Here is a 27,066-nt window from a genome sequence, read left to right on the forward strand (position 1 = left end):
AGAGTTGATATCAGCTACCAAATTGAGATAAACCCTCTGAAGAAGTGGTATTAGTTGAGGCCATGGGTGGGCCCTTCCTGCCTGAACTGTGAGAGATGGATGTGCTGGTGCAGGCAAGATCTGGGTGCTGGAATTTGCTATGGTGAACTGAATGCATTTTTTTCATGTGATATTGTGCATCTCCATGTAGGTCAAAAGACACTAGGTGGAATAAAAATTGGGTGGACCTCCACTGATTTGTTCTACTGCATAAAGAAAATATGAAGTCATTCATCAGTTGTTGCTTTCACGAAATAACTTTTTTTCCTATATTTTTTTCTATGGCAGTTTGCATTAATTCAATCACAACATAAAATACACTGCGTCAGAAATAAAAATGACAAAAAACTGGATCACGTTCTTGCTGTTCTTCCTCTCGGTTACTTTGGTGAGTTTTATCATTTTTTGTTTTTTAAATCAGTATCATTTGAGCAAGGCTGTACAGAATACCATAGGAACTTTTATTTTTCTATAAGGTAATGATGTATTCAAATACAGTTTCTGCAGAGCAGGATTACTATCTGTCTCATGTCTTCCTTTTATTAACAGTACTAAAGGAACAGTAATTGCCTCTGTTGAACCAAATGTATCTTTTGCTAGCATAGAAGTTTATGGTAACAGGTGACATGTGACATATAAGTAGTGCTGTGTAATTTCATGGAAGAGTGGGGAAGACTTATCGCGCAGATTCGAAGGAAATCCTAGGGACTTTTAATTTCTTTGCTTACATGAGAAAGATACAGTATTTCTTTCTGCAGGTGTTTTATTTTCCATGAAGCTTAGTTGATTCAGGTAAAACTTGCTGCTTCTTTAAAAATGTAGTTGAAAGTTCAAAGATTGACTTTTGTGTGTGTGCAAGTTTTGTTTTGAAAAACTACTGCAGTGGATTTCATGTCATTTGAACACTTCTCTGTATTATGAAGATTGACTGCTTCACAAGACCATAGATAAATGAAACAGCGTATAAGCTAATCAAAAGCTTTGACTGTATAGGCAGCCTTTTCATGAAGGATCATTTTGTTTCTGATCCAAATGCCTCTTAAAAGAATACAGATATCATATACTGTACTGTATGTTGAAAAAGCTGTCTATGCCCTTGTGATTGTTTCCATGCTGTCTCTGCATTTTTAAATTATTTTTTTATGAATCTTGCAGATATTTATTCCTCCATGCTCAATCAGGTGATATTTGCCAAGATTCAGTCATAAGAATTGTTAAATAAGCCAGAAGAACACAATATCAGATTATCAGTAGTAAGATTTGAAGATCACTTTGCTTCAGTAAAATTATATTTCAAATGCATTATTTTAAGATTTTGAAATTTTATTATTATCGGTTGGTATGTGAGTCGTAGTTTCAAAACTGGTTGAAAAAAGATGACTTGCTAAAAAATTCTTTTTCCTCCTAGTTATTTGCCACTGCTATTCCATCTGAAGGTCATCAGAATATGACAGAGGACTTCGGTCAACTGAGTTTTACACGGAATAAAATTATGACAGCACAGTATGAATGCTACCAGAAAATTATGCAAGATCCCATTCATAGGAAAGAAGGTAGAGTTTACTTTCTCCCAAGATTTTCCAAAGGGAAGTGCCCAACATATAATTAAAGTAATTCAGGGTCCTGACCCTTTATTTATTTTCATGTCATGTCTTGGTAGCAATCATTCTTTCAGGCTTTTTGTACGCTTTTTTAGAAACAACATTAAAGTAGTATGATGTATATCACCTGACACAAATCTTTTATTTTTGATAAGAAAATGTTAAAGGAATATTCAGATTTTAAAAATTGCGACTGTTTCTGCATTATAATTTCTGAAAATATTAACTGGTTCTGGGGAGAAGAGGCAATTGCACCCTCCACAAAATGTTTTTTTCTCTTCTGAGATGTTTCTTTGAGGAAAACAAATGTCTGGAAGCCAGAAATGGATATGGGAGTGTTTATGTAGAAGCTTATGTAGAGGCCAGGGCATCACAACTTCAGAACAATATGGACAAATTGGAAAATGTCCAGATCAGGAATAGAGGAAGTATGGTGTTTGAGTCTTCACGATAGTTTGAGGAGCAGGGAGAAGGTGGTATTATTTTTTTGAATAGAAGACTGAAGGAAGACAGAAAAAATATTTTTCCAATCTGTGGTCAGTCCTTCTGCATGTGTTCTGGGAAAGAAATTTGTTATAAAGCCCCAGCTGATTCTCAAAGGAAGTTTATTTTAGGTGTTCTAAAACAGATCTACACTGAGTACAGTGAGGGACTCCGCAACATCCCTGTCCTTGAATGGACAAATAGCTGCAGGTTCATCTCTGAGGAAGAGAAACAGTGGCTGCCTCCCAGATAGGCTTTCTGATTGTTTCTAGGATACCACTTAGTTTTCAGTGAGCTAATAAACACATATATAGCTTAGGTATACATTAAAAATGTAAATAAATTCAATAAAAGGGTCTTGCAAAATCGTAGAACCATAGAATGGCTTGGATTGGAAGGGACCTTTAAAGATCATCAACGCCCTGTCAGGGCAGATAAGATTCAGAGATCTTTGTTGTGCGTTTTTTGGTTTGAATTGGTTTACTTTGCTTTGCCCAGAGAATATTACCCTGCCGTGCTCTAGATCTCATGTGTTTTATGAACTGTAGGGATAGATAATTTAAAGAGGAATGGTAACGGATTTTAAAACGTATTCTGAGAAATATACCTAAAAGGAGGTGTTTCTATTACATGAAATATTAACTGCTGGTTAATTTTAAGTTTCCATTTTTATCTTTACGAAGCAAAGTGTGCAAATGAGAAACTTACCTTGTCCAGTGTTATACCTTATGTTTGAAAGACTGCTATGAAGGAAGAGTTATTTTATTACCAGTTGTCCACTTGTTTCTAGGTCCTTACTGTAACAGGACGTGGGATGGCTGGTTGTGCTGGAGTGATGTTGCTGCAGGAACTGTATCAGTACAGCATTGTCCTGACTACTTCCAAGATTTCAATCCATCAGGTAAGTGTGTGCATGGGCTTTCTACATACATAAACGTATTGCTTAATGATGAAAGGAGTTTTTGGGTGCCTGATGCCTACTCTTTGCCTTACTCAAGCCACTAATGCATCAGAATTTCAGTAGCTTCAAATGCATTATTTGCACTTCACTTTTATCACAGAGAAGTGGAGAGCTTAGCTCTTGGTGCTGAACTTTACCTTCTGAGAGGAAAGCAGAAATGTAATATTTTTTTTACCTCAATTTGGCAGCCGAAGTCAACAAGTGTTTCTCCCACAAGTGAGTCTTTTCCAGTAAGCTGAACTTTGCCACTGTGTGAGCATGTGGAAAATGTCATAGACTTCCACTCTTGTCAGCTTCTGCTGCATTTGCTATTTCCCAAGGTCTTCTGGTGCCCGTTTCTATTTGATTTAATCATTATGTGGTCCTGGAAATTCTCCAGTCTGATTCTAGAGTGGTTTCTCTATTGATGTTTTCCTGCCTGTTCAATTTACAGTGGTAGGATGTTAGACTTCCATTTATATCTTGCATGTTGAAGTAGCCATTTAAGTATCCTTGTCACTTCATCTGGTAGTTCTGTAACAGCTTGATATATTTTGATTGTATTTTGTAGAGGGGAAATGTATTTGTTTGGTTTTCTTTTTTTTTTTTTAAGAAAAAACACATCATTAGTTGCCCTTGCCAAGCAAAAGCAATGGCCTCTGGTTTCTCAGAATTCCAAGTAACAAGCAACGTCTCTCTAGTCATATTAATAAAGCTGTCATTTGTTTGCCAATCTTTTTCGTGAAACACGAGGATCAGGAAGTAGAACTTCACTGCTGACTGTTGTGTTTTTGCCTTGTTTCTTTTTCTTTTCGACTACTCTGACTGCCTGTAGAAAAAGTTACAAAGATCTGTGATCCAAGTGGGAACTGGTTTAGACACCCAGAAAGCAACAGGACATGGACAAACTACACCCAGTGTAATATCTATACGCACGAAAAAGTGAAGGTAGGAAAGGAATCAATGCATGTCACCAGTCTCAAGAAACTCATCTGTGAAGCCTGAAAAATTCTGGCATGCACAGTGTCTCATCTAATAATTCTTAAAGCTTTACCTGTAATCTATTTATGTGATTTCACAAGTCTGCAGCCTTTCAAACATTAAATTGGACTAATAGGTTGAGTGGACGTGTACAGTATCTATTGTATGAGCTCATGTATGCAGGCTGTGATTCCTTCTTACACAATCTAGATAACAATGTTTTATCATGGTAATATAAGGTTTAACCTAAAGATCTTTCTTTTTTTTCTGTGTAAGATGATGATTTTTGTAATTGAAAACAAAAAAAGCAAATTTGTGAGGCAGGTTCCATAATTGAAAGCAGAATTTTGTTATTGGTAGAATTGAAACTATTAATTCAAGTAATTGATGGTAACATCTTGTACGTATGCCTAACATAACTTTACCAGTTCTTCATTATTATTTTGCTCTCCATCTAGCTTTTCATAATACTATAATTTGGCTGCAGATTTATTTGATTTTTCCATTTAGTCTTTGATAGTTCGGAATCATTGTTAATTTTTTTTCATTCTTCAAACAAAACGTTGGTACAAAGAAAATATCTTTGTAAGAGGAAAAAATTATGGGAGGAAAAAATGCACATTCATATGTGCAACACATTATTTCCTTTAAGAGATGTTTGATAGATGAATCCAATCTCAGATGGGAGTGCACTGAGCACGGTAGCAGAAATGACCAGTTTTTACATAAATGCTCAGAAAAAAACATAGTGTGTATTTAAAAGCCTGATGTTTTAACATCTAAGAGAGAATTTCAAGTGTTTTAAATGAATCTGGTTTTTGCCCAACAGAAAGCGATTTTAGTAAGATGATTTGCAGGATTCTGGATTGGCTCATTATCAGTAAAGTTTTTATTTTCTGAATCCCATTACAGTCATTTTGTAAGTAGAGAGATGTATAAGCATGTTCTTCCTTAGTAATTCTGCATGAATCACATGTGCTTCATTTTATTCTTCTGTTGCAGACTGCTCTGAATTTGTATTATTTGGCCATCATAGGACATGGTCTTTCAATTGCCTCACTTCTGATTTCTCTTGGCATATTCTTTTACTTTAAGTAAGTATACTTAAAATTTTTTACCAAATATTAGTGCTTGCCACAATGCTGGTTTCAATGTTTTTGAAACACAGGCCTTCCCAGTAAATTAGATGGAGCAACAAGGTGGAAAAAAAATCAGTATATTGGTTTGGCATTGAACATGCTGTTATAATAAAATTTTAGGTTTCTTTCCTCAGGAACCTAGAATTCCCGATCTGCAAATTAAAAATTGTAGCAGATGTTGGAAATGGGGAAAATGGCACTTAGAAAACACACCCAACTACTAAACAAGCATTTCTGATGGAGAAGGATTGCTTTTTGTTTGTTTGTTTTTAATTATAATTTAAGATGTGGATATGTCAAGCCTGGGTCATACTAAAGAGTAAATGGAAACCAAAATACTTACGGTATAGAAGTCACACACATGGTGTAAACATGGCATATAAGTCACATTCTGAAGTAAATAGCCACATAACACAATAAATTGTGAAGAAAATAAAGCTAAAAGCAACATTAGGAATGACAACTATAAAAATAATCTTAATTTTCCTTATTCGTTGTATTATTTTTCTGAGAGTTCTGTTCTGTCCACTCTTTAGCAGTTACTATGTTATCTTACAAGCAAGCCTGAGTAGTGTGTTGCCAACGTAACCAATTTCATAACTTGGAGTATAGCGTGTGGGTCTTAAAAAATTGTCTGCTTCAGACTTTGCTCGCTTTTTTTGTGTTGGTAAGATGATGAGGCTTAGTAGAAAGCTGAAACCAGTGTCACTGCAGGGTTGCCACATGAGCAGAGCTGAGGCAAAGCGCGGCGCTGTCAATGACGAGCTGTTCTCTGCCAAATGCTGCATTGCATGGTGTCGGCTCTCCTTGTTAACTGGCACTCCTTTAATCATTTCTGCATCTGTTCTTCATTGGAAAAGGTGGATTTGCTCTATGATAGACGGATCCACTTTGCAATCTTAGCTGTTTCTCATCACTGTACCCTTCCATTTCACTTCATCTTTTTTTTTCTTTTTTTTTCCCCTAATATGTAAATAGGAGTAGCACCTACATCAATAATTGTTGGGCTATTTCAGATTTTGCTTTTCTCTTATTCCAGACTTTGAGTTGATTTGGTAGGGGTAGTAGATACCTGCTAAAAATTTTTCCTTTTTTGTTAGATCTGGCAGAAGGTAGTGTTTCCAATTTAGTTATGCATTATTTGCCCAAGTTCTGGAACAGCACTGCAATAAATTCCTTACAGAATGTTTCAAGTTTATAGCTCCTCTTTTTGAAATGCATTTAAAATGATTTTTTTAGCTGTTTCTGACTACTTTTCGTATTTCCAAATTCACTTTTCCTCCACAAAATTCAAATTTTACATGGTCCCAAGTCCCTATAGGTTTGATTTCTTGCATTAAAAAATACAGTGCCTTTATTGTGAACCTCGTAATAAAGTTCAACAGATGAAAAAATCTCACATGGTAGAAAAAAAATGCATTGCCATAAATTTGTAAGGTAAAAGCAAAAAGCTTTTGAATACCATTTTAAAAGCTCAAAGACAGCGAATTTTTCTGTGCTACAAATGCAAACCAAGCCAATTTTATCTTAGTTTGTGGCAGTTCCTACAGGAGAAGGTGGTTTGCTTCACTACCATCACAACTGTTACATTTGTCATACCCTCCAGGAACTTTTTTCTCCCTTTTGTAGAAGGATCCTCTGTCTTCAGAGAAGCACATGGAATTAATCTAGACTCAAACACCACAACTTCTAGACTGTGGTTATGTTGGGATGTAAAAGGAAATCACAGAATTTAAAGGAAACTAAAGAAAGTTCTCTACAAGTTATTCTCTTGGGATGTGCAGTTCCTCTAAAGTATTTTTAGTACCAGAAGGATATTTAAGGATCTAGATTAATACCAGGATGTATTATGTATCAGCTGAAGCTTGTGTAATTATTCATAGCTTCTTAACAGGTGGACTTTCTTCTTTTTTTTTTTTTTTTTTATGCTATTGTGTGGGGAAGCCTATGAATTTATTCTCTTAGGTTGTTTCCAGACAACATTTGCTGGCTTGCTGACCATTGCAGTATCTTCAGGTTTAATTAGAGAAGTGGGGTATTTCTTCATAGGAAAAATGACAGCTTTTTTTTTTTTTCCCCAAAAATCTTCAGCTTTTCCAAGTATCAATTACTTGATTTTCACTGATTTTTTTTTCATATTATTACAGTTCTGTGCATTTTATTTTCAATTTCAATTTTTTTTCTTCAGAAAACTGTATCATTGGAAATATCAGTTCAATTTGTGACTTGTGCTCCTCAAGTGGATTTTTGTTTTAAAATGGGTTATACAAACTTGGAAATCCAGTCTTTCTACAGGAGAAATCATCAGTGAAGACAAGAGTAGTGATTTGCAGTGACTCTCCTTTCTCGTTCTGTTACATACTCAAAATTGTGCATAATTTCATAGATTACTTTTCTTTAAAAAGTTGTATGGTTATTTTCATTAAGAAGGAAAAGTGAGTTAACAGAAAACCTAAAAGAGCAGGGCATTGAGAAAAAGGAAAATCTGGAATGAAGGAGAAGCTGTTGACGAAGCATCACCCAGTGATCTGACAGTGCTTGCAGAGTGACCAACACTGAACTTAGTGTGGACAAACACTGGATAAGACAGATGGAAAGATAGTGGGGTTCCTAAATCACTTTAAGTTCACCTAAGCATAAAGGCCTCCCTTCCCCTTGGGTGTATATATGGATCTCACTTTTTTTTTGAGTAGAAATTAGAAAATGACATCTTTTTTTCTTCTTGAAATAATTTTTCCTTAGTGCCAAGACATACAGAAGTGAAATTAAAAATACATAATTATACTACATAAAAGTACATAACAGGAGGGTTTTGTTGTTGTTTTTTATTTTGTGCCACATGGGGTAAAGCATTCAATGGTAGGTCATCTGAATGCTGATCATCAGTATGAGAATTAGATGACTAAAGGACATAGTGTCACTAAGAAAAACAGTCAGAAGAAGGAAATAGGAAGGATAACAGAAAAGGGAGGGGCAGGGAGTGTAATGAAGAAATGCCTTTATTACCAAAAGCAAATTTCATTTTTAAATGTCAGCAGTCTTGCTTTCTTGTTTCTTGTCCGGTGATCCTTTCAATCCTTTTCTGCATGGGTGGAGGTGGGTGTGGATGGGTGTGTTTGCATATTCAACAGGAACAGCTGCTGGATGACCCCGGGAGATGGCCCCATTAGTTGTACGTGCTTTTCCTTGCCTCTGCACTGGATCTTAACAATAAGCAGACAGGCTTCCAGAGTTCTTCAGGACTTGTTTATACAAAACTGTTAGCTGGAATCCAGTGCTCCTTTCCTTCTTGCTATATGAACCGTATAGGAAAAAAGTGCAGAGAGATATATATATTCAAAGAATATAAAAACTAAGCATATTTTGATAATCAAACTTCATGTGTTGTTTAAACACACAAAGATTAAAAACAACATTAGGAACAAAAGTATTTGTAAAGCCTAATGAAATATACTTTTTCACTTAATTTATATCACAATTTATTTCACTTAATTTATATAAAGTATGTGTACTTTCCTCAGTCAGATAAAGGTTGGATACTAGAAGATGGTTTAGGATCAGAGTTGATCTGTGTGCCACACTGTATGGCAGCACTGGTTTCTAGAGAGTTTTCTCTGACCTATATTTGGGGACATGAGGATGGAAATGCCTTATGGCTCCAAGGTGTGACTTGCAGAAACTCCAATTTTGTTTGGTGTTTGTTTGGAAAAAATCAGTTTCTTTGGAAAACTTGAATTAACAGCACTCCTATCTCTGCAGTGACACTGTTAGATCTGCTTTTTTTTATTTTTATTTTTTTTATTTAGAGTGATAGGTAAGCAGAAATCCACTATTCCTATGCTCAGTGTTGGGTATAATTTAGAATCACAGAATCGTAGATCGTAGAATCCTTACAGTAGGAAGGGACCTGTGAAGACCATCTAGTCCAACTCCCCTGCAGCTAGATCAGGTTGCCCAGAGCCTGATTCAGCCTCGCCTTGAAAGTCTCCAGGGATGGGGCATCAACCACCTCTCTGGGCAACCTGTTCCACTGCCTCACCACCCCCACTGTAAAAGATTTTTTCCTTATATCCAACCTAAGCCTACCCTCTTTGAGTCTCAAACCATTTCCCCCTTCCCTTTACTCTGCGCTGGCAGCCAAAGCGGCTGGCTATTGCAAGCCCACCAAGATGCCTCAGCACTGCAGTATTGCTACATTTAGGGGGGAATTCTGACTTAGAGGTGTTCAGTCATAATCTCACGGATGGCAGCCTCATTCCAGTGGCTCCTCAGCCAAGGGCATACATCAAATGTCTGGACCTGTGGTTTTCTTTCATACTGAGCAGGATTACTAGCTGGGGTTACAACAATACATCATCAGTAGGGTAAAACTAAGCTGTCTCACAATGGTCTAATTAAGTATTATTTTTTATTTTTATTTTTTTAATAACCCTTCAAAATATATTTTAGTCTGAAATTTTATTGCAATATTCAAAGGAAATGTTGAAAATAAACACAAACATTTTGCATATTGCATTTTTTAACTTTCATATTCTGTTTATAACTTGATTATACACGAGCCAAGATAATATTTTTCTCTCTTTTACTTATTTGGGTATTTCTCTAGCTGTAGGATTAGGGAAGAAAAGTGACCAATAATGTGAGTAAAATAGAATTGTCCTCCAAAAATCCTGGCAGATGTGAGTAAATTGAAACATAGACTGACACAACTTCCTCAAGTTTGAGTGTGGTGGTGAGTTGGAAGATCATCAGACACTAACAAAAGCAGAATGTTTTCAGAAACATGTTATTACCGGTATCCAAATTATTTTTAGATAACCACTGTAATGCAAGTCCTTAGTTGTAAATGTATTTGAACTGAACATACTTGTTTTCCTCCTGTTGTCAAATGAACTAGAGATTAAGGGAAGGTATTACCTTTCACATCATTCTATTAAATTTGGACTGGAGTTGAAGAAAGGGTTGATGTAAGAGTGCATAATAAAGAGCTCTAGTATTTCAAAATTTCAGAGTTGTCCCCAGTTACACATAGCTGCCCCCTTGTGTATTCATTTGTTCTTCTTTCTCTTTTCTAGGAGCTTGAGTTGCCAGAGGATTACTCTTCATAAAAATCTCTTTTTCTCTTTTGTTTGCAACTCTGTTGTAACAATAATTTCACTGACTGCAATTGCCAACAATCAGGAATTAGTTGCAGCTAATCCAGTAAGTGAAAGTATATCTGGCAGCTTTGTTGATTTGTATGTGAAACATTTCAGTGATGTAGAAGGGAGAAATGAAGCATGAACAGTTGATGAAATGCTGTGTACAGCAAGGGCAAAATGTTCAGTAATAATGTATCCATGCTACATATTGCAACAGATGTCAAACAGTGATTTGGGCCCTTCACATTTGAGATTTTGAAATAATAAAGCAGCCCCAGAGACAAAGTATACTGAAGTACTCTTCTGAATTTGTACAGATGACTTCTGCACTGAAACAACTGCAAGAAAGTAGCCTGTTGTCGTGATGTCAGTGAGGTTGTGACAGCCAAAGTTTGGTAGTGTATTCTGGCTCTCTCAGCAACTTTTTTAGGGCTTTTGCTTTCGATCTCGAGTTGAAATGAAAATACTTTTTGTCTCTCTCTCATTGGGTTAAGTGTGAATGAGTAGCCTCTCCTGCAAGGCTGGGAACTGAAATGCACATACAGATCCCTAACTGTGGCTTTATTTTTAATTAGATGTGGAAGATAAGTTTTAATTCTGTGACAGGGTAAAAATCCTTGATTCCAACAGCTTCTGGAAAAAGATCAATTCTCTCTTCTGTGAAAGCTCATAAAGATACTGAAAAACAGGCTTGAGTTAGCTGCTAATAATCATTAATATGTGAAGTAGCAGAACACAGTAAAACATTATTGCATTGTTTATTTGGTTTAAGCTGGTGGACAAAGGAAGGGCAACTGATGTCATCCACTTGGGTTTGTGCAAGGCCTTGGACATGGTCCCACACCACATCACATGTCTCTAAACTGGAGAAAAATGGATTTTGAAGGGTGGACGATTAGATGGATAAATAATTGGTCACAACCAGAGGGCTGTGGTCATCAGCTCTATGGCTAGATGGAGGCTAGTGATGAGTTGTTTCTCCCGAGAGTCCTGTGCAGAAGGACTTGGAGGTCCTAGTGGATGAAGAGATTGACGTGAGCCAGCAATGCACTGTTGTAGCTCTGAATGCAATCAGTATCCTGGGCTGCGTTCAAAGAGGGGCAACGGCAGGTTGAGAGAGGTGACTGTCCCATTCCCCTCTACTCTGTCCACGTGAGGTCTCATTTGGAGTACTGCATCCAGGTCTGGGGCTTCCTAGCAGTTGGCCTTCCTTAGCTCAGAGAACAGAAAGCTCTGGGGAGACCTCATTGTGGCCTTCCAGTATGGAAGATGGAGGCTGTTTATTCCGCAGGCAGATAGTGATAGGACAAGGGAGAGAACGGCTTTAAAATAAAAGGGAGGAGTTTTAGATGATATATTAGGAGAACATTTTTTTCAAAGGGGGTAGTGGAGCTCTGACACAGGTTGCTCAGAGAAGCTGTGGCTGCCCCATCTGTGGAGGTGTTCAAGGCTAGGAAGATGAGGCACTGGGAGGCCTGATCTGGTGGCTGGCAATCCTGCCCATGGCAGGCGGGTTGGAATTAGATGATCTTTAAGGTCCCTTCCAACCCAATTAATCAAGCACACTGATTTCCATAGGAGAAAACAGGAGAGAAATAACAGCATCTTATTTCTTATTTGCAATTTCACTCTTTTAGTCTTTACAGCAAGCTCTTACGTAATACTGCAATTGAAGAATGTAAGGATATTTTGAATGAGCCTAATATTTGCAATCAAGAATGCTTATGACTAGAATTGACCGTATGAACTGTACCCTGGGGCTAATTTCAGTTGTGACTAGGTTTAAATTGGAAATATTGTAAGGATGTTTAGAATGTTTATCATTCTGTATGTTGTGACTGGTATAACTGCCAGAAAATTAGCTTCTTCAAACGGTGTTTTTTTTAATGCGTCTGTTAATTTGAAGACTCCATTTTAACTGGAAATGATCAAACGTGTCACTATTTGTGACAAAGGGAGATATTATCATTACTGCTTCCTGCCATCATGCTTGAGGATGTTCGCTTCTTATATTGGCTTAGTAAAAATAGACTGGCTATAAAATATAGAATTTTAATTCTATAAAATAAAATATTTTTTCCAAGTACTTCTCTGTGAGATTTTTGCAAATTAAGAATTCATATTGTACTGTGTTTTCTTTTCTACAGGTTAGCTGCAAAGTGTCAATGTTTATCTACCTGTATCTAATGGGTTGCAACTACTTCTGGATGCTGTGCGAAGGCATTTACCTGCATACCCTTATTGTGGTGGCTGTTTTTGCTGAGAAACAGCACTTGATGTGGTATTACCTTCTTGGCTGGGGTACGCAATTTCACACTGTATTTTCAGGCCAGTGCTATCTTTAACTCCTTTTCATGAGCGGTTGAACAGCTGTCCTGTTGCTTCTCTGAGGTGGTAGATTTGAACAATGACAGCATGCCCTTCTTCTTTGTCTGTTATGTTTTAACAGGCCTAGAAATATTAATATAGGAAGTTGAATGTAGCTCTATCTTTGCTGAAAGAGAGATTGTTTCTGTTGTCAGGAAGTGGCTCCTCCTTTGTACAGAGAAAATAGTCTCTTATTATAAAAAGACATTAAGAAGTAATTATTCATTGTTCCTCACTGAAGATATTTATTCAGGAATGAATGTTTGTTTTCAGAGAAGTCTTGCCATGTCTAGGGTGGAGGGTCAAAACTGAATGGCTAAGAACTTATTTTTCCAGCGGTTCCATTTGACCTGTATTGTTCACTCTGCAAATACAGAGTAGCTGTAGCTAACGATCTGAAGTAATATCCGTGTTAGAACTAATAAGCCAAACCCGGTGGTTTCAGATAGTGTAGAACAACACATACACAAAGTGCGAGTGAGGACTTGTTCCTCAGCTTATTGCATGGGCACTTTCAGCTACAGCGTGACTCGGTGCCTGTGTCACTGGCCGCACCACAATGGGCACAGCTGAGATGAGGCTGAGAGCTAACATGTACTCTGTGGTTTCTAAAAAATAGGGATCACCAGGATGTGAAGCACCTCAAATAATTATTCTTTTAAATTTTGTACATGCCAGGTTTCTAGTCTGTTTAATTTTATTTAATTCTTTATTTTTGCAAGGAATATTGTTTTATGGATACTCAGAAAACACCAGGAGGAACACAGTTAACATGGTTAATCATGTTATTTATATACAGTTACAGACAGATGTATACTTATCTTCCTTAGCGTTGAGCGTTACTGCAGGTTGTAGCAGATTCACAGGAAACCATCTGTATAAATAATTATAAATTTTGATTTGCCTCTTCTTTCTATACGTTGATATGGATTTTCAGATAGGAGAGTGGGAATAAGGTTTCATACACTCCTCTAAAATAAATCTGGGAAAATAGAAACTGGATTGATCCTTTTTCTGCTCTGCACTTACAAATAATTTGGATGAGATGGAGGATCTTTGCAGAAGATGCAAGTTTAGTTAGCTATTTACTTATTGGCTAGTAAGTTTATGTATTAAGAAAATGTTTCTTATTCGCAGGTTTTCCACTGATCCCTGCCTGCATACATGCTGTTGCTAGAAGCTTGTATTATAATGACAAGTAAGTAGTATCTCAATTTGCTTTGCAAAATGATTATTTTTAGTTTAAGGAGAAGAATAAGGAATAGAACAGATAACAAAATACCAAATGTTTTTCTTTCCTTGCTTCTTTTCTCTAGCTGTTGGATCAGCTCTGATACTCATCTGCTCTACATCATCCATGGCCCTATTTGTGCTGCTCTATTGGTAGGCATTTTTCAAATAATTTTTCTCACTTGACTTTTTAAAATTGTTCTTGGTGGCTTATAAAGTAGTCTTAGGCTCTTTCCTAACAGTCATTCATTTACAGGATTCTCACTTAACCCAGTAAGTGTCCTAAAAACATAAGATACCTATGTCTTGGCCTTTCTATGGAGCTATTACACAAATCTTTGCTATTGAAGAAATAAATTTGAAGTAATTTAAGACTTCACTTTACTTAAATCAATGTTATATTTAAATTATTCTAAGATTGAATTTAACCGAATAAATTCAGTCAGTAGTTAATTTCTAAATAGGAATAAGTTCATAGTAAAAGAAAATGCTAACAGACATAATTACCTTAACAGAAACTTGAAGCTCGTCTGGTAAAGATATTAAATATCTGTGTAATGACTTTCCTTATGACTTCCAGTTTGTGCTAGGAAATTAAGAATGATAACATTAAGTAACCTTCAGAAACATTTTGGTTTCGGATGTATATGAACTTCCTCTGCTTTTAAATGTTTTTGGATATTCATGGGGCACTTCTGTGCAGAGAGAAATCGCTCTGAAGACTGTTCCATAATTCCTGTGGTTCTTGTGATTCAGTTTCAGTCACAGTGAAGTTGACTGGTGAATGTATGTTTTATTAGGCCATTTTGACACCATGACACATCTGTGATCCTCTGCTTGGGAAGCCAGAGGTAGTCCCCATGAAATTATTGAGATCCATGGCCCTCGGCATGTTACTGATAATACCTTGCTCTGTTAGGTCATCCATACATGTTGTCTTAAAGACAGGTTAACTAGTACTTCAATTTTTAAAGCTAAAACCAGATCTAAATCCTGTAATCCAATTTACACAGAAGATGAAATCTTGTTTTCTCAGAAAGCAATATTATTTTTTGCTCACTTGAATGGCACCATATTTCACCCTTAATTGTAACGTGGGATCATTACTTCCTTTGCGTAGGTGTCACTTCACAGATCTGTCACTTTAGAAAAAGCTCTTTAAAGCTGAGATATAATTGCTTAAACAACAGCAGAAAAAAACAAAAACAAAAACTGTAGTATGAGAATGATGCCATTGTTTACTAATTGACCTCATTTTAGGATGTAAGATCACTTTCTCCTTCCAGCAGTGGCCTCAACAAAATCATACAGTGGTAAGGGTCCTACTTACTTCAGACGCTCGTACAGGATCAGTCCAAAACTATCAAGTCTTCTTTCCACTCGAGGCAACACTAAGAATGTCTTTTGGTTTTATTAAGAGCATAATAATCTGCTGCGTGTGATGGCTTTTGGCAGAATCCCTATCCATTGTCTTTGCAATTTACAAATAAATACACATTTGATTTTCGTATATTTTTCAGGTACTGCATTTTTCTCACCTCAGTGCAATCAGCAGATTTATTTGAAAACCAGGAAAGAATAACAGTTTAGACCCGAGTACACATCTTGCTTGTGATATGCGTGATGTGACAATACTGTAAAAGATTTTATTTATTTATTTACTTGCTTTTAGGTAACAAAAAAAATTAATACGCTGATTCAGAAAAGACAGGCCAGAGATAAAGACAGAAGATGAAATGCATGTGTTCAGACTTGGTGAACAGAACCCTCATTTGCTTCCCAGCTTGCTTGCCAGATACAATTTTCACACTTTACTAAGCATGACCTGCTTTAGTAGAAGTTTAAGTAACAATATTAAACTGCAAATTAGATAACAAGGGAAAAGGCACAGTTTCTATTTGCAGGAGGAAGATCTTAAAGGGCATGAAGAGAATTGTCAAGGGGGTGCTGGGAAAAATTGGCCAAAGCCAATGGGGATTAGGTCTTTAAGCCTTGTACATCACTGAAAATTCTACAATTACGTAATGTTAGCAACAAAAATGCTGGTCCCTGCTATTATGTAACTGTGACCAGATCCCTGCCAAAGAATCTGAAGATGGGAGCGGACCTAAATTGCATTTTGATTGGAGTTGTCTTCAGTTGCTCATTTAATTGTATATGTTTGCCTAAGCAACCACAATTAAAGAAATAGAGTGGGAATGAAACAGTAGAGAACGATGTTAGCTATTACAGCAAGTTTGCAGATGGCACCAAGCTGAGCGGTGCAGTTGACACTGCAGAGTATGGATGCTAACCAGAGGGACCTTGTCAAGCTTGAGAGGTGGGCCCTTGCCACCCTTATGAAATTCAACAAGGCCAAGTGCAAGGTCCTGCACCTGAATCAGGGCAATCTCAAACACAGATATAGGTTAAGCGAAAAATGGCTAGGGAGCAGCCCTGAGGAGAAGGATTTACGAGTGTCAGTTGATGAAAGATTCGACATGAGCCGGCAATGTGCACTTGCAGCCTAGAAGGCCAACCATGTCTTGAATTGCATCAATAGAAGTATGACCAGCAGGTTGAGGGAGTGATTCTGCCCCTCTACTCTGCTCTTGTGGGACCCCACCTGGAGAATTGTGTCCAATTCTGGGGCCCCCAACACAAGAAGGACTTATAGCTGTTGGAGTGAGTCCAGAGGAGGACCACAGAGATGATCGGAGGGCTGGCATGCCTCTCCTAAGAGGACAGGCTGAGGGACCTGGGGCTTTTCAGCCTGGAGAAGGCTTCAGGGAAATCCAGGGAGATGAGGCTGTGAGCAACCTGGTCTATTGGGAGGTATCCCTGCCTATAGCAGGGGGTTGGAACTAAGCAATTGTAAAGGTCCCTTGCAACACAACCCATTCTATGATTGTATGATTACAGTAGACAAATACTGATAACAGTGGAGGGAGACTTCAGAGTTGGATATGCCAGTATGCTAGTGTTTTAGTTAGCTTTGGCACCACTAAAGCTATGCCGTTATTTGTATAAATACTCAAGGAATGGTTATTTTTGTCAGCAGTAAAACCATATATGAGGATCTTGCCAGTGTCTTAGACTGACATCTAGTGATTTTGTACTAGAAGGAAGTTCAGGAGCCTCAGTTTGTTTCTGCTTTTGTCACTGACCTGTTTCATGAATTTAAGCTGGACTTGGTTCAAGAAGTTGAAAGCCTAGCATTCATGTACACAGCCTAGAGAATGTCTGTAAGTTGAGTATAAAACGTATTCATGAGCACATACAAGTGCACGGCCCAAGGAAGCCAGGCTCAGGCAGGCTTAGATCTGAAGTTGCATACCTGTATTAAAAGCAAGCAATGGCTACCATAAGTGTCTAAGAATATGTGAGTTTCTGGATCCAAAAATGATTTGTTTATAGCAACCAAGAATTAATTTAAACAGGATTTAAATACTTAGTACTGCTAAGCACAAACTGGACATGGAGAGAAGTAGAAATATCAGAGACCTTGGGGAATTTTTAAATCAGGAATTGCAGGTCAGAGACTGCACGTAACAACTGCTCTGAAGGCGGAACATAAGTTCTACTCAGTTCATAGCATAGGCTCAAAAACTTCATCTAGGATTCCCTTCCCTGCCTTTGTTTCTGTCTTTGTTCACTTGCCTGGATTGATGTTCGTGTAACTGTGCAGCTGTCAGTACTTTTCTGTGTGTTCATGCTGCAGCTAGCACAACAGAACTCCTTTGGGGCTTTGCAAACCATCACAGTCAATCTGATGATAAAACACCTCAGAGTAGTTTCATTGGCCTATTTTTCCTTAAGTGCAAAGATCTACTCTCTACCTCGTTCAAATCAAGACTTATTCATTTCAGTAAGAATTTGGTTTGTCCTCATACTTGCTCCCTATACTTGTGACATTGGTTATATGTAGTTTTACTAACTCTCATATTGCTCTTCTTAAGTGGATCCTATTTTCTGTCTCACTTTTCTGTCCTGATATTTACTTGCAAGCACTGAATGTGTTTATTTTCTTTTTTGTTTGTTTGTTTTGTTTCGGTGGGTAAATAAAAAATCAGAAGAACTCTGTGCATTTACTAATGAAATAATTTTCTGAGTGGTATTTACTTCCATCTGTTGCTACTTTAATCCTCAGTTAGCATTCTAAGGACAGTATTATAGGGATTGGTTATGCTACCAAAGCACAGGAGGGGTGAAAATTCTGAGAGAGGCTGATGCTCTACTAGTAATTTAAGTGAGATTAAATTTAGAAACGGAGTATGGATTTATTGTCTGCGTGTGCCATAGGGAGTTGGATGAGAATCATGGGCTGCATAAAATCTTAATGGATCCCTTGGGAGAGAACCAAAAGACCTTGGTTGCTTAAACAAAGCCAAGAGGTAGTTGGAATATTCCAGAAGAAATTAATGCAGTAGCTTCCTATGTAAAACAATTTCCTGTTAAAATGATTTAAATAGCATGTAAGTAGAATATAAATAACATAATATGTCTGTCAAGGGCCACGTTGCTGTAACAATACACAGCTGTCTGTCATGAAAACCTTAATTGACATGAGAGGAATTCTGCCAGGGTTGTGGAGAACATGGTGACACACATGGTCTGATTGGCTTCCCTGTTTGTACTTGTGCTATAGAGAGGCAGAGGCTTGCTAGACCGGGAACTCCTATTTATTGTAGAAGGGAGTTTTCTGTGTTTCTGATTATTTCTTTATTCCCCGCTTCCCCTTTTTTCTCTATATAATTGTTGACAAGAAAGACAATTTATCTGGAGAGAAGATAAATGAACTAGACTCTCTTTCTCCGCCTTCCATAGTGGGAATCTAGACAGCATTGTCTTGCCTCTTGTGTCCTTGGGCAAGGGCTTGGATTGGCTGTGCTCTCTCCAGGCTGCTTTTAGCTGTAGTTTTATGGTGGCTTGAGTGTAGTTTCTCTAGGGGGTTGCCATTGTTTCAGGAATAAAATACAACCCTACCATTGCTGTTTCTCTAGTGATTTGCATCCTTAGACTGTTGCGACTGTTGTATGTATACGCACACACATATGTGAGAGTATTGCTTTTCTGGTCGATAATGAGCGCTAACATGCCGAATGAGATTCAGTATGGATAGCTGTGAATTCATATTCATAGCTGAAGAAAAGGGCAAAAAAAAAAAAAAAAAAAAAAAAAAAAAAAAAAAAAAGAATAGAGAAGCATTTTAAAATACAAAGATGGGAGAATGTCATTCTTTACTGGACCAACCTAAAAGGCATAATCTCTTAATAAATAGATAATGCCCAGATCAGTTTATTTCCTCTGCTGTAAAACAGGGGACTTTTTGAAATCATTTTGCCAAAATAAAATTGTAAGGATTTGATATAGTTCACTTAGTTCTGTGGCACTCAGGACATCCTTTCAGATTATTACTCTTGGTCTTCAAAATAGAATTATGTTTTTTTTCCCCTTTTTATGTTGAAACGTTAAGAGCATGTTACGGTTATGTTATTGTTTTTTAAACTGTAGTAGATAGAAAGGTCAAGATAAATTAAACTGTTTTTCATATAAAATGACAATAATAATGAAAACTTTTTATGTTTTCAAATTCAAGCCTCTAAAATGGATCTAACTGATCACTGAGGTCTCAATAGACAAGAAAGGGTAGATTTTAAACCAGGTAGAGTCAGATTTTTACATTGCTGTAAGGATCTCAACTGCAGAGACCTGTGCTCAAGTTATGTGTTACATTGCTAATGGATCACTGAATTTTTAGGAGCTAATTTCAATCAGACTGGGATTACTGATGCTGTGGTGATATCCATGTCCTGTGCTTACCCTTTCCCAGAAACTCTCCAAAGAACATCATTACAGCTCATACATGGCTGTTAAAATAGAAAACTGGAAGCAAGATAGAAAGTGTCTTCAGCTTTGCACTGGATGTCAGGGCTTTGGGTATACTGGCTTCCATAAGATGATACTTGTGCATCAGTCATGGCCAGCAGTTCATTTCTGTTCATTCTTTTTTACTAGACAGCGACTGCCATTCTGTTCTTCAGAAGCTGCGGTTTGAATTTCTCATGAGCATCATTGGGATTGGTACTATTACTGTAATAGCACAGAAAATGCACATGGATTGTAAACACCGGAAGATAAGAGTAACCCGGACTGACACTTGCTTAAAAGGGTAGAAGAAGAGGCTCTGGAATTAGATGTCAGAGCCCAGTCAGCCTCATTCTCTTCAAGATGTTTTCAGAGTGTTAACTTTTGCTTATTGTATAGCCAGAATGTTTTCTATGTAGTACGTGGCTTTTTGAGTAGTCTGGCTCTTAGTGTCCCCAGATAGTTTGCAAACTATTTTCAGAATAGCTTCAGTGTCCTTTTCTTTTCCAACAGGTGAATCTTTTCTTCCTGTTAAATATTGTCCGTGTACTCATAACCAAGCTGAAAGACACCCACAAGGCAGAATCCAACCTGTACATGAAAGCAGTACGAGCTACCCTCATTCTGGTTCCCCTGCTTGGCATTGAATTTGTGCTGTTTCCATGGCGACCGGAAGGTCGAATCACTGAGGAAGTCTATGAATATGTGATGCACATCCTTATGCATTACCAGGTAGGAATTAAATATTTTTTGCCCACTTGAGCTAGAATAGCTGTTGGCATATGAGGCAAATAAAGGACAAATTTTCCTCTTATTTTAGTTTGTAAAGACCTTTACGCAATAGTCCTGTAAACAACTTCCACTTTCTCAGTATACTGAATTTTCTTTTCTCTGAAGGAAAGAAACATTGCATGCTCTACTACATTTTTGTAGGGTGTTCTTAGAAACTATACACAGATTTTAGATCTGTAGAATATTTTGTTTGCTATGTATATAGGAATTGTATCGGGAACCTCTAGTTGTGTTACAAACCTGAAAAAATTCCACATGCATGTGAAATAAAGAAGGTTATCTTAATTTTACAGGGCCTACTGGTCGCTACAATTTTCTGCTTCTTCAATGGAGAGGTAAAGTAATAGTTTTTATTGTATTATTTTGTACATAGAAATTTTATATATTCTAGCAATTAAGGAGATTGCACACCTGAAAAATATAGTTACAAACTCAGAACTTAATAGGTCATTGTGCTTGGGTCAAAATGTCTTGAATATCTTGAATAAGAAGTGTACTTCTGAAAAATTGTGATTAGTTAATTCCAGCAACTAACTTCTTTATTCTTGTGTCAGAGAATTGCACTGTTTCAGTAATATATGGAACTGATCCTTGTTGCAACTAATAAGTTATTTCTGTTAACTTGAATAGACTAAGGTCTTGTCAGCTAAGCTTTACGCTTGAGAGTAACTTATAGGGCCCTAGTGTTAAAGATAAACATACTAGAAAGGCTAAATATATATGCATACACACGCACACACTAAATTTCTCACTGCAATTTTTGCAACTCTTGCTTGAAAAAAGAACCAAAACAAACAGATAAAAACATCCCACCGAAGAAGTAGGGCTTTTCCAACTCTTTTGGCAGAAGAACAATTACAATGCTGTCCTTATTCTTACACATCTGTTTGTTCATTTTTTTTTCTGCATTTTGTGCACTTGCAGTATGGGGCTGTAAGCAGATGTGTGGGAGTAACCAGATGTTTTCATAGGACTGAATCCTTAGTTTCTTTTATCACATTGTGTTCTTACATAACGTTATTGGACCAGTAATATTTACTTACGTGTGAAGTATATGGCTAATATTTGATTCAAATAGGTCTTGCTTACTTCTCTCCCTCTTGAAGTTGTCTGAATTGCAATGAATATTCCGTGTGATTTTAAGATACTTTTTTTTTCCAACAAAAGTATGAGTGTCAGTGATTGTCATCATTATTATTAATTTTAGCTAAGGAGGCAGAAAAGATCAAGAAAGAGTGATTTCTTTTTACAGTTTATAAGGTCTGGGTCAGTGGTTTTGATCTGGTTTTATGGCAAGGTGATCCAAGTTCGAGTCTCTGCTTATGTATTTGATTCAAAACAGAGCATATCACTAAGCATTATGGATCTGGTTTGGTTACTTTCCCATGTTCAGAATAAGTATTTTATACACTTTCCCTTCTAAGAGGCATTTGAAAAATAAACAGACAATTTGCTTTGTCTCAATGCAAAATGTGGACAAAAATATTTAAAATTTACACAGTTTCTATGAAACAATATTGTCCAATGCTCAGCTCTGCCTTTTATCCCTCTTGGTCTTCTGAGGCTACTTTAATCCTACCTCTGGTAATGATTTTGTTTCATCTGATCATTTTCCGCATTTTACAAACTCATGGTTTTCACACTGCTCTCTTCTGCTGAATAAGAAAAACAAAACCTAGTTGTTCCTCTAAGGGAGTATTAGCAGAATATCCCTGGGCTGATGAGTGTATAAGATGAGCTCCTCCGCAGCTCCTGCAGATGGTAACAGGTGAACAATTTCTTGAACATCTCTGGTCAGGTGAATTTTAAAAAGTGGATTCGGACGTTTAAACAAAATGTTTAGATCCTGTGTCTTTTTGTTTTCAGTTACACATTTCTTTCCATTTGCTTTCTATATAGCAGAAATTTAGGCTTTTTAAGCAAGTTTAAATTCTGATTGCAGTGCTTCAGCTGTCAATATTGACCTTTTTTCAATTCATTACGCTTTGTTGGGGAGAGGATTTGTTGCTTTATAACCACTTGGACGAGTAAGGAAACTCATGGGGAGAATGATAATATAGTTAAGAAAAAATAGTTGCTTAAAAAAAAAGGTAGATTAAAAAATGTGGCTTCTGGCATGTGAGCCTGTAGGCGTGTGTTCTGTTTCCATTATCATATGTTGCTGTCATAACAATTCCTTAACTCTTCCCGATACTGTAGCTTAGCTGTTGTGTACAAGACCTTTCCTATCAGCATCTGTCACAGCAACTCCTTGTTATGTTCTGTACCAAATGGCTTCAGTGTGAACACTTGTGTGCTGTTCCGTAGCAAGTCTGGGGCTTGGAGATGAATCCTGAGACTAGAATCAACTCGTTGAATGAAAACAGAAAAAAGATATTCCAGTAAGATACTAGCAATTAAAAATGCTAGAAGTATTAGTTTGTTTATCTAAATACTATTTCCCAAATGCTACTGTAGCTTCTAATGTTTCCTATCAACATTAAGAGCCAAATCCTGTTCAAGGAGTGGCTTGCAGGCCCTTTCAGACAATGGCCAAAAAGGGAATTAAAAAATCATCTGCTAACAGAATGAAAAGAAACTAAGTAACATTTAAGAAAAAAAGTGTTGAAATGCTTTGCTGACTGTAGCTACGAAACATCTCCAAACTCATTAGACAGTGTAGCTAGGGATGTCCTGTCAAATCCAGTGCCAACATCCGTTGCAACTGTCACTGCAGCTTCTACAGCAGATAACGGCGTACATGCAAACCCTTCCACTTTATATTCTCTGGCAGGAATTCCCTAAGGACACTCATGTTCTGCTTATGTCCTAGCATCCACAGAGTATGATGCTTCTTGACTACTTCTTGATGCTTCCCAATTGGAGTGGGCTTAGGGCTGGCTTAGGGGTGATGCAGGTTGCAGTAATGGGAGAAGCTTGTAGCAGCTTTCTCTGTAAAAAGAAAGTAGAAAGATTCCTATGACCTATTAATAGATCATAATATGTACTTATGATATGATTATGTTACCCATGTGAAGTTTGTGGCTTTGGGGTTCTTTTGTTTTATTTTTGGTTTTGGTAGTGGTAGTGTTTCCCCTCCTTCCGGTAGTCATTGGGAATGTGGTTAAGGCTACGGTCTCAGTTCTGCAGGATTATAAAAAAAAAAAATTCTTAATAGGCAAGGTTTGGGATTTTTGTTCCTCATTTTTTGGGGGGGGCAGGGGGGAAAGAGGGGAGGGACTACCGAGCCATTACATTTGTGTTACACTGACATCAGAGTACTAGTATGTTAAAGAAAGTGCAAGTCATTGAAGCTCATTGGAAGGAGCCATTACTAATAAGGTGAGGAAGTATGAATGCTTAAGTTGGAATTGGTACTGTATTAATGAGACATGGAACTACGTTTGTGACATTGTTTACTTTGAAAAAATACATTGGTTAATATTTTCTCACAATGTTGCCCATCCTGAGCTGAATCTACAGCCCTGTCCAACTGCTCAAAGTTGAGGAAAAGAGCAATAGGTCTTCTGCTCTCGCATAATCTGTAGAGGTGTGCATGCTGCATGCCGTTCAACAGTATGAACAGTGGTGGAAATTAGCTGTCTCATTGACTTTTTTCCATCTTGAATGAATGATTGATTGGACAGAAGGTAGCAATAATACATGAAAGGATGTAACGCCCTACAAGAATAGACACAGAGAAGGTCAGAGGTGAAATACTGACTCAGCAGTAACAGAGAGGCTTTTGGAAGAAAGCCAGGCGTGCGTGGCTTAGTTAGAAATGCACCAAGAGGATGTGATGGGCACCAGGGAGGGCATAGAGGAAACTGTGTGCCGATATGGAAATTATTCTTTATAGCAATTTGTCACTGGTGAGAAAGCAGCCTGAACAGAGAATTTTCACACCAGAAATAGGCAGCAGGCACTTGTCTTGCAGAAATTCCAGAAGCCCTCTTGAGATGTAGGGACTGATTTCCTCTGATTTACAAATATTGTTTACAACTGCAATAAGCCTAATTACTGGAGCTACTAGGAGGATATACGGGAGTGGGCATAAGTTTCTTTTGGAACCTGGCAATTCTGTTTTATTTCCCAACTCTGCCAATAGGTTCTCTGACTTTGCTTAAGCCATTTAGTTGCAGTTGTTATAGTTTTCCCATCCCCTGCCTATTGTCTGTTCTTTCTGAAGTGAACATTCTTCATGATGATGTTTTTTTGTTGTTTCTTTTTCCAATAAGACACTAATCTTAATGAGGAACTTTGCTATGGAAAGGATAAAAATTGGAACAAATGAAAACTTAGTGAAATGCAGAGATAGATATAATTAAGAAATACATTCTAAGTTTCCTTCTCAGACAATTTGGAGTTTTCAGAATGCTTCTTCTCTTGTGTTTTTGAGGGATGGAGTGGTGACAGTGGTGGACAAAAGAAGGGCAGCTGATATAATCTCTCTGGACTGGTGCAAGGCCTTTGACACGGTCCCACTCTATGTCCTTACCTCTTAACTGGAGAGAGAGAGAAAAATTTGAAGGCTGGATTATGAGGTGGATAAAGAATTTATTGGGTGGCCACAGTCAGAGGGTTGTTGTCAGGTGGAGGCCAGGTCTGAGCGGTGTCCCTCAGTGGTCTGTCTCTGGACTGGTACTCTTGCAGCCCAGAAGGCTGACAGTATTCTGGGCTGCATTAAAGGAGGAGTGAGCCCCTATCTGGAGTGCTGTATCCAGGCCTGGGGCCTCCAGCACAGGAAAGATGTGGAGTGGGTCCAGAGGAGGACAGCTTCCTGTTCAGACATTTTAAAAGGATTTAAATAGCTTTTTGAACATAGGAGAAGAGCATCTCTTTTGCCCTGAAATACTAATCTTTTATGGAACTGATTCAATATTTCGTATTTTCTTTGTTAATAGTTTTGACAGATAAGAAGTCAGTACTGCATGCAGGAAGTCTAAAATGTACATCCTTTTCTCATTTATTTTTTTTTCATGTTTAAAGACAAAATAAAATTAGGAAAAAGAGCCAGTGTGTTATAAAAATGTAAAGAAAACACAGTTTTTACCCTGCAATGTCAGTATCTAAGTGGGGGAAGGTCAGTTATTTTGTGTGTTTAATTTAAATGAGACCAGTGATTTAAGGTACACTGCTGGATAAATTTAGCTGTCAGCTCTGACTAGCATTTCATTTACAACCGTACTTTCCCAGTCCGTGCAGGAAAGATTTTCAGTGTTGCTGGCCATTGGGTGCAAAAGTTTTGCTGAAGAGGAAACAAAATACTCATGATCTGTAGGCAATCATTTGAAAAGCTGGTACTTCAAAGAAGATATTTTGAATGAAACAACAGTAGCTGTTGCCATTCTTAGCATTCCTTACTTGGCATCTTGACTCAAAACTGATCCCGTGTGAATTTAATCAATGTGACACTTCATCTATCACACATGCGCAGGTGTTTAAGCATAATGTAGGAGAGGAAGTCCATGATAAACATAACATCCTTTCTGTGGAGACATGTAAACAAGCTGGGGCCTTGAGCTATTTTATCGACATTATTTTTAACTCTGGTAGAAATGCGGTGTTCAGGAAACTGTCTTTCATCAAATTGTCATTTGATGAAGTAGTAGTCAGAAATTAATAAAGGCTTTTTTGTATCAGAACTGTAGCAGAAATAATCTGTGGTATCTGAACTGTATGAGAGTTTGCAGTTGCTACAGTTGCAACCTTAATGTAAGGATGAGCAGAAATTATCTTTTTTTTAACTGTAAATCTTGTCTGTCCACATTTGACTTCAACCCACAGGGGAAAAACTAGAAAATGGTGTTGCTGCTACTCCTTCATAAGCTAGCAAATTTGGTGTGAAAAGCACAAATAACGTCTATTTACATTTTAATTCTTTCTGAATATCTCATGTGACATATCACACCTAGGTACCCAGGATTACTGAGCCTTATTACCAGATTTTCTGAGACATTTATTATGGCATTCATTTGTCAAATCATTGAGTCTGACATATCTTTTTTATGAGCATTTGTTTTTGTTTCCTGTCATAGGTCCAAGCTGTTTTGCGAAGGCACTGGAATCAGTACAAAATCCAGTTTGAGCACAGCTTCAGCCACTCAGATGCTATGCGCACTGTTTCCTATACAGTATCAACAATCAGTGATGTTCCAGGCTACAGCTACAACCACGACTGCACCAGTGAACATTTAAATGGCAAAGGCTATCATGACATGGAGAGTGTAGTTTTAAAAACTGAAAAGTTATATGGTTGACTGAAAAGACTCTGCATATGCCGGTGTCCACCCTCATAGTTTATGAACTTGAAGTTTGATTTGATGACTTAATGGCCAGAAGATTCAGTCTAACTTGGGAGTATGACCTTCTCCTGAATGATGCAAACTAAACCAACTTATTTTCGTATGTATAAATATATGTGTCTGTTTTTGTCTATTGATAGTATGGACATCCATACTTGTATCTATCCACTTAGCTATATATATGTGTGTATTTACATAAGTATACAAACATTGCCTCTTCAG

General features: G+C 37.4%; 1 protein-coding gene across 1 annotated transcript; it reads left to right on the plus strand.

The window, feature by feature from the left end:
• Positions 1 to 376: 376 nt before the first annotated feature.
• On the plus strand, positions 377 to 26,799 carry CALCRL (calcitonin receptor like receptor; the record flags this gene model as incomplete). The annotated part of the gene is made up of 12 exons (XM_079539007.1): positions 377 to 427; positions 1,448 to 1,592; positions 2,914 to 3,024; positions 3,899 to 4,011; positions 5,047 to 5,138; positions 10,259 to 10,385; positions 12,472 to 12,625; positions 13,829 to 13,889; positions 14,008 to 14,074; positions 20,282 to 20,500; positions 20,854 to 20,895; positions 26,578 to 26,799. The coding sequence occupies 12 exons, from the start codon at positions 377 to 379 to the stop codon at positions 26,797 to 26,799; spliced, it is 1,404 nt and encodes a 467-aa protein (XP_079395133.1).
• Positions 26,800 to 27,066: the final 267 nt, after the last annotated feature.

The sequence above is a fragment of the Tetrao urogallus genome (assembly GCF_951394365.1).
Source record: "Tetrao urogallus genome assembly, chromosome: 8".
Taxonomy (NCBI): Eukaryota; Metazoa; Chordata; class Aves; order Galliformes; family Phasianidae; genus Tetrao; species Tetrao urogallus.